This window comes from Labeo rohita, chromosome 24 (assembly GCF_022985175.1).
Source record: "Labeo rohita strain BAU-BD-2019 chromosome 24, IGBB_LRoh.1.0, whole genome shotgun sequence".
In the NCBI taxonomy this organism is placed as follows: Eukaryota; Metazoa; Chordata; class Actinopteri; order Cypriniformes; family Cyprinidae; genus Labeo; species Labeo rohita.
The window spans coordinates 20,559,792-20,564,799 of NC_066892.1; the positions used below are offsets into that span (position 1 = coordinate 20,559,792).

Below are 5,008 nucleotides of genomic sequence, written 5' to 3' on the forward strand. Positions count from 1 at the left end.
ACGTAGAAGCCACCAAATCACCAAAGTAGTCCTACATTTTATTTTTATTCTTTGCCTTATTTAACTAAAACATAATTATTAAACCCAGCAGTTATTTCCAGTTACTGAGTTTATTTTATTTAATTCATTTCATTTATTCAAAACACTCATATGCATTATCTAGTGCACAGATTTTGAACTTTTTGTCTAAAAAGAGACACGTTGTCTGTGTCAGTACTGGATTATATTGTATCTTTATACTATAACCTAATAATTTAAGTCATTCTGCAACATCTTTGGATGTTTACTGAGGCCCCCTAGTGGATCCCAGGCTCCTGGTTCAGAGACACTGCTCTGGATGACTTACATTTTCTGACATGCTGAGGTGGTAGTTGATGATTGCTACATTTCTTTATTGTTTTACTTTAACAGCATTATCCATAGTAGTCTGCACTCTTATAAACTTGTTGGTTTCTATCAGCATGATTTCTACAGCTCATGCTTTTTATATGCTTTGTAACAGTCATACAAATTCTAGAAACACTTTTTAGTCAGCACACAAAATGTATGATGAAAGAAAATGAAGAGATAAATAAAGGAATTTAAAAAAGCAAGGGTATAAGAAACATAACATAAAGACTTCAAGGTTTCTTCAAACGAAATAATGTTTTTTTTTAAATAACAAAAGAGTGTTTTCTTTCAACCCCCTTTTGATTATCGTGTTTAAACAGAATAAGACAGAAATTAATAGAAAAGATCTGATTTAGTTGTATCCCTGTTTACTAAAATAAAAATTCATTCTATTTCAAAATAGTGAGCTGTCACTCCGATGACGTCAAATCCCCCGCCCACTGGCTTCTAAGATATTTCCTTCCGCGAGAAAATAGTCCCCCGTTTATTGAATTCATAAATAGATGTCTGCTAAGTCAATAAAGGCTAATTATAGTTTCAAAGACGTTGTTGTGTTTTTATTTCTCATGTGTGAGCCTGGCGGTGTCATTTAATACGCAAACAACCGTGTTTGTGTTTGGCGGGAAACATTGGTGGCGCAGTCATACGTCAGTGGGTGCTGCTTCAGCTCGCGGGAGCTACAGAACTTATTCATCCTGCCACTGTCACACAGGCTATCAGTCTGTCCAGCATCAGAGAGGTGCACGAGTGCGCAGCGTTGATTATATTTTCCATCACTTTCCATTTGACCAGGACTCTGATTCCACTTATGCTGCAAGAGACCGGAGTAAACTGTTGGATTTCACATTTTGCTCCTTATTTTTTGTTCTTTTTTCATTGCATTGCGTCTCGAAAGAAATCATTCTGAAACTGCATTTGTTAAATACACGGTAAGGATCCGGCATTTGATGTTGCATGCATCTTTTGGACGTAAAGGGCAACATGTGTGATATAAGTGCAGATATCTTTATGATTTTAGTGGAAGTTTGCATGTTGCACGCTCAAAGAATACACTAGAAGCAGAGCTGCTTTTACATGTTTTGATAGTAACCCCGCTTTGGGGTTTAATCGCTGCGTTTTCACACATGATGTCATTTAGTTCCATTATTTAGCTAACGTTAGTTCTACCACCCATGCATGTTATGCATAGTCTAAATATGTGCATTTTAGGTGCCTTGTGTTGTGATGTTCAGTTATATGCTGCATATGCACTATAATAATGCCAGTTTGTATTTTTCTCACAAGTGTCAAAATGCCGGTGAGTGCGAGTTTGGCGTATAAAAACTACGATTACGACTACGACTCCATCCAGCCTTATTTCTACTTCGACAACGACGATGAGGATTTCTATCACCATCAGCAAGGACAGACTCAACCTCCAGCTCCCAGCGAGGACATTTGGAAGAAATTCGAGCTGCTGCCCACACCGCCCCTCTCTCCCAGCCGGAGACAGTCGCTCTCCACCGCCGAACAGCTGGAGATGGTCAGCGAGTTCCTGGGAGACGACGTGGTCAACCAGAGCTTCATCTGCGACGCGGACTACTCCCAGTCCTTCATCAAGTCCATCATCATCCAGGACTGCATGTGGAGCGGCTTTTCCGCCGCTGCCAAGTTGGAGAAAGTGGTTTCTGAGAGACTGGCGTCCCTGCACGCTGCTAGGAAGGAACTCATGTCTGACAGCAGCACAAATCGACTCAATGCAAGTTATTTGCAGGATCTGAGCACCTCTGCATCAGAATGCATCGACCCCTCAGTGGTCTTTCCATATCCCCTCACAGAGTCCAGCAAATCCAGCAAGCTTGCTCCATCAGAACCCATGCTTGTCCTGGACACTCCACCTAACAGCTCGAGCAGCAGTGGCAGCGATTCTGGTATGTTTTGCATTATTTAGTCATGTATGACTTGCATAGTTTTGAATTAGCTAGTTACTGCATGCGCAAGTGCTTGCATTTTTTTAAGTGACCTTTACATGTCGCCAGTGAGGTGGTGTGCCGGTCACGGGACCTTATCCTCATACCCTTGATGCAGTGACCGGTGCAAGTTGTAGTTGCATAAGATCCCTTCACCTCCCCTCTGCTAGATCCAAGTCAGATCTGTAGGAAAGACTGCAATGTTCAAATATCAGCTGATGAGGAAAGTGGGCGGGGACTGGAATGCAGAGATTTCCCTCCACCCCACCCCACCCCTTGTGGAAAGCCAATTGCCAAATTCCATTAAATTCCCATTGCGCCGTAGTATGAGGTATTAAATGAACTGATGATTTGTGTAAGTTATTAATTTTTTCTTTTTGCATTTCAATTGCAGAAGATGAAGAAGAGGAAGAGGAGGAAGAAGAAGAAGAAGAAGAAGAGGAGGAGGAAGAAGAAGAAGAAGAAGAGGAAGAAATTGATGTGGTGACCGTGGAAAAGCGTCAGAAAAGGAACGAGGCGGAGGCGTCAGAATCGAGGTACCCCAGTCCCCTGGTGTTGAAGCGTTGTCATGTCTCCACCCACCAGCACAACTACGCTGCCCACCCCTCCACGCGGCACGACCAGCCGGCTGTCAAGAGGCTACGATTGGAGCCCAGCAGCAACAACAGCAGCAACAGGCATGCGAAGCAACGCAAGTGCACGAGTCCTAGGACATCGGATTCTGAGGACAATGACAAACGCAGGACTCACAATGTTCTGGAGCGCCAACGCAGAAACGAACTCAAACTCAGCTTTTTCGCACTACGGGATGAAATCCCTGAGGTTGCAAATAACGAGAAAGCTGCTAAAGTGGTTATTCTAAAGAAGGCGACAGAGTGCATCCACAGCATGCAGTTGGATGAGCAAAGGCTGCTGTCAATCAAAGAACAGCTGAGGCGAAAGAGTGAACAGTTAAAAAACAGGCTGCAGCAGCTGCGGAGTTCACATTAATGGATCTGTGTCACAAGAGTCAAAGTGAAAAGACTTTTTAAGAGACCCCCTCCCACTGCTTTTTTTATGCAAGTTAAACTGTTGGTGTGTATAGTTCATGTTGCATGTCCAATGCATTTTTTTTTTTCTTTTGAATATTGTCAGTTCTTTTCATGTTTAAAACTGCCAGTTTAAAATTTAAGGTGGTTAAAGTAATTTGTATTTAAGTCATTTATTTTTATTAATAAAATGAGAAAAAAAATAGGGCTGCACAACCCTAAAGTAAAATTTTTTTGTATTTTTTTGTATATAATGAATTAATATTTCCTAAGAAAGGTATTTTTGGATCTGTATCACCTATGTGTTCTCATAAACCATATTCTGTTTCACTATATGGTTTTTTTTTCATGTTTTCACATAATCATAAATGAATTTCTTTCTGAACTTGACTCTGGTCTCTCTTGGTCTCTTTGCACTAAACTCCTTATACATATAGATTAGACACTTCTGAAAGAAGCTTGGGAAATATTGGGGAAATTTGATATTTTCTTGTCAGTTCAACAAGTATGATACTGTTACTTTGACAAACTGGTGATCCTTTCAGGGATTTTCCCAGTCAGAAAGGTCAGTGTAAGTTTTCACCTGTTTATAATTAAGTTTTTGCACATTCTTTCATGAAGTCAGCACAAAATCTTGCAAAAGACAAAACTGCTCCATTGCCTCCCCGCCCATCTAGATGAAAGTTGGACTCATTCATTTTTGGCATTCAAATAAGCAACAAAAGTGAAAGGCACTGTAAAGTTATTGTGAGGACTGCTGCCAGGAAACCCAACGAAGGGGATTTTGACAGCAACAAAATTCAGGTGATTTACCATAGTTGACACATTAAGATTTTAGAGGTGACTCATTCCACAGTCCCATCTACTCTTGCAGGGTTTGTGTTGCTCATAAAGCATCTGTTGTGGATATGGCAGAGCTCTGCTAATGCAGTCTGAGCTGTGTTTACTGAGCTGCAAACCACTCAGAAATCAGTGCAGCATCACTGCAGGTATATTGTGGACAGTGTGAATTATACAATGGCTTTTAGATTTCAAAAGTATCTCAGTATTCAGAAGTAAATCGAAAAGTTAGATTGCTAGGTAAAACTAACAGTTGCATATAAACATTTTTGATAGATAGATAGATAGATAGATAGATAGATAGATAGATAGATAGATAAAGCGTTATTTTGACTTGTTGGGGGTTCGCTTCTAGTTGTCAGACTCCCCCACTCCACCCCATAATTTACACCATGTGTGGACACATTTTAGTGTAGACCTCACTGTGTGAGGTGTTTTTAATAGCTAATTTTTAATAGCGAATAGCGAATTCCTAGTCATATGTTGATATAAACTTATAGAACTTTTGTGCCTGATTATTACATCTATTATATCTGAATCTACATTATGTCCGATTATGACATTATTTGCCAATTCAAACGACAATTCCTGCATTAAGTATCACGCTTGTCACAACAACTCTTTGCGTGCTTTCTTTCTTCTAAAATGCTCAGTGCTGTGCTCGATTAAATGCAGTGATTAGCTTTTGCACGAATCTATTTCCATTCCGACCGAACAAAGCTGTGATTTTTTTTCCCGTCGCCGCTGTATTAGGGCAATGTGACGTCATGGACTGTATGTGACTGTACGCAGCGCGTGCTG

General features: G+C 40.5%; 1 protein-coding gene across 1 annotated transcript; it reads left to right on the forward strand.

Moving 5' to 3' along the window:
* The first annotated feature begins 1,071 nt into the window (after positions 1 to 1,071).
* Positions 1,072 to 3,757, forward strand: myca (MYC proto-oncogene, bHLH transcription factor a). Its single transcript, XM_051098832.1, has 3 exons — positions 1,072 to 1,319; positions 1,675 to 2,300; positions 2,734 to 3,757. Exons 2-3 carry the CDS (start codon positions 1,682 to 1,684, stop codon positions 3,327 to 3,329), a joined length of 1,215 nt encoding a protein of 404 aa, XP_050954789.1. The 5' UTR covers positions 1,072 to 1,319; positions 1,675 to 1,681; the 3' UTR covers positions 3,330 to 3,757.
* The last annotated feature ends 1,251 nt before the right edge of the window (positions 3,758 to 5,008 follow it).

Bases quoted from the DNA above. Each gene is read 5' to 3' on its own strand.
- myca (XM_051098832.1), top strand. From the start codon at position 1,682: ATGCCGGTGAGTGCGAGTTTGGCGTATAAAAACTACGATTACGACTAC. The intron at 2,301-2,733 runs GTATGTTTTGCA...TTTCAATTGCAG, and splicing joins CAGCAGTGGCAGCGATTCTG to AAGATGAAGAAGAGGAAGAG.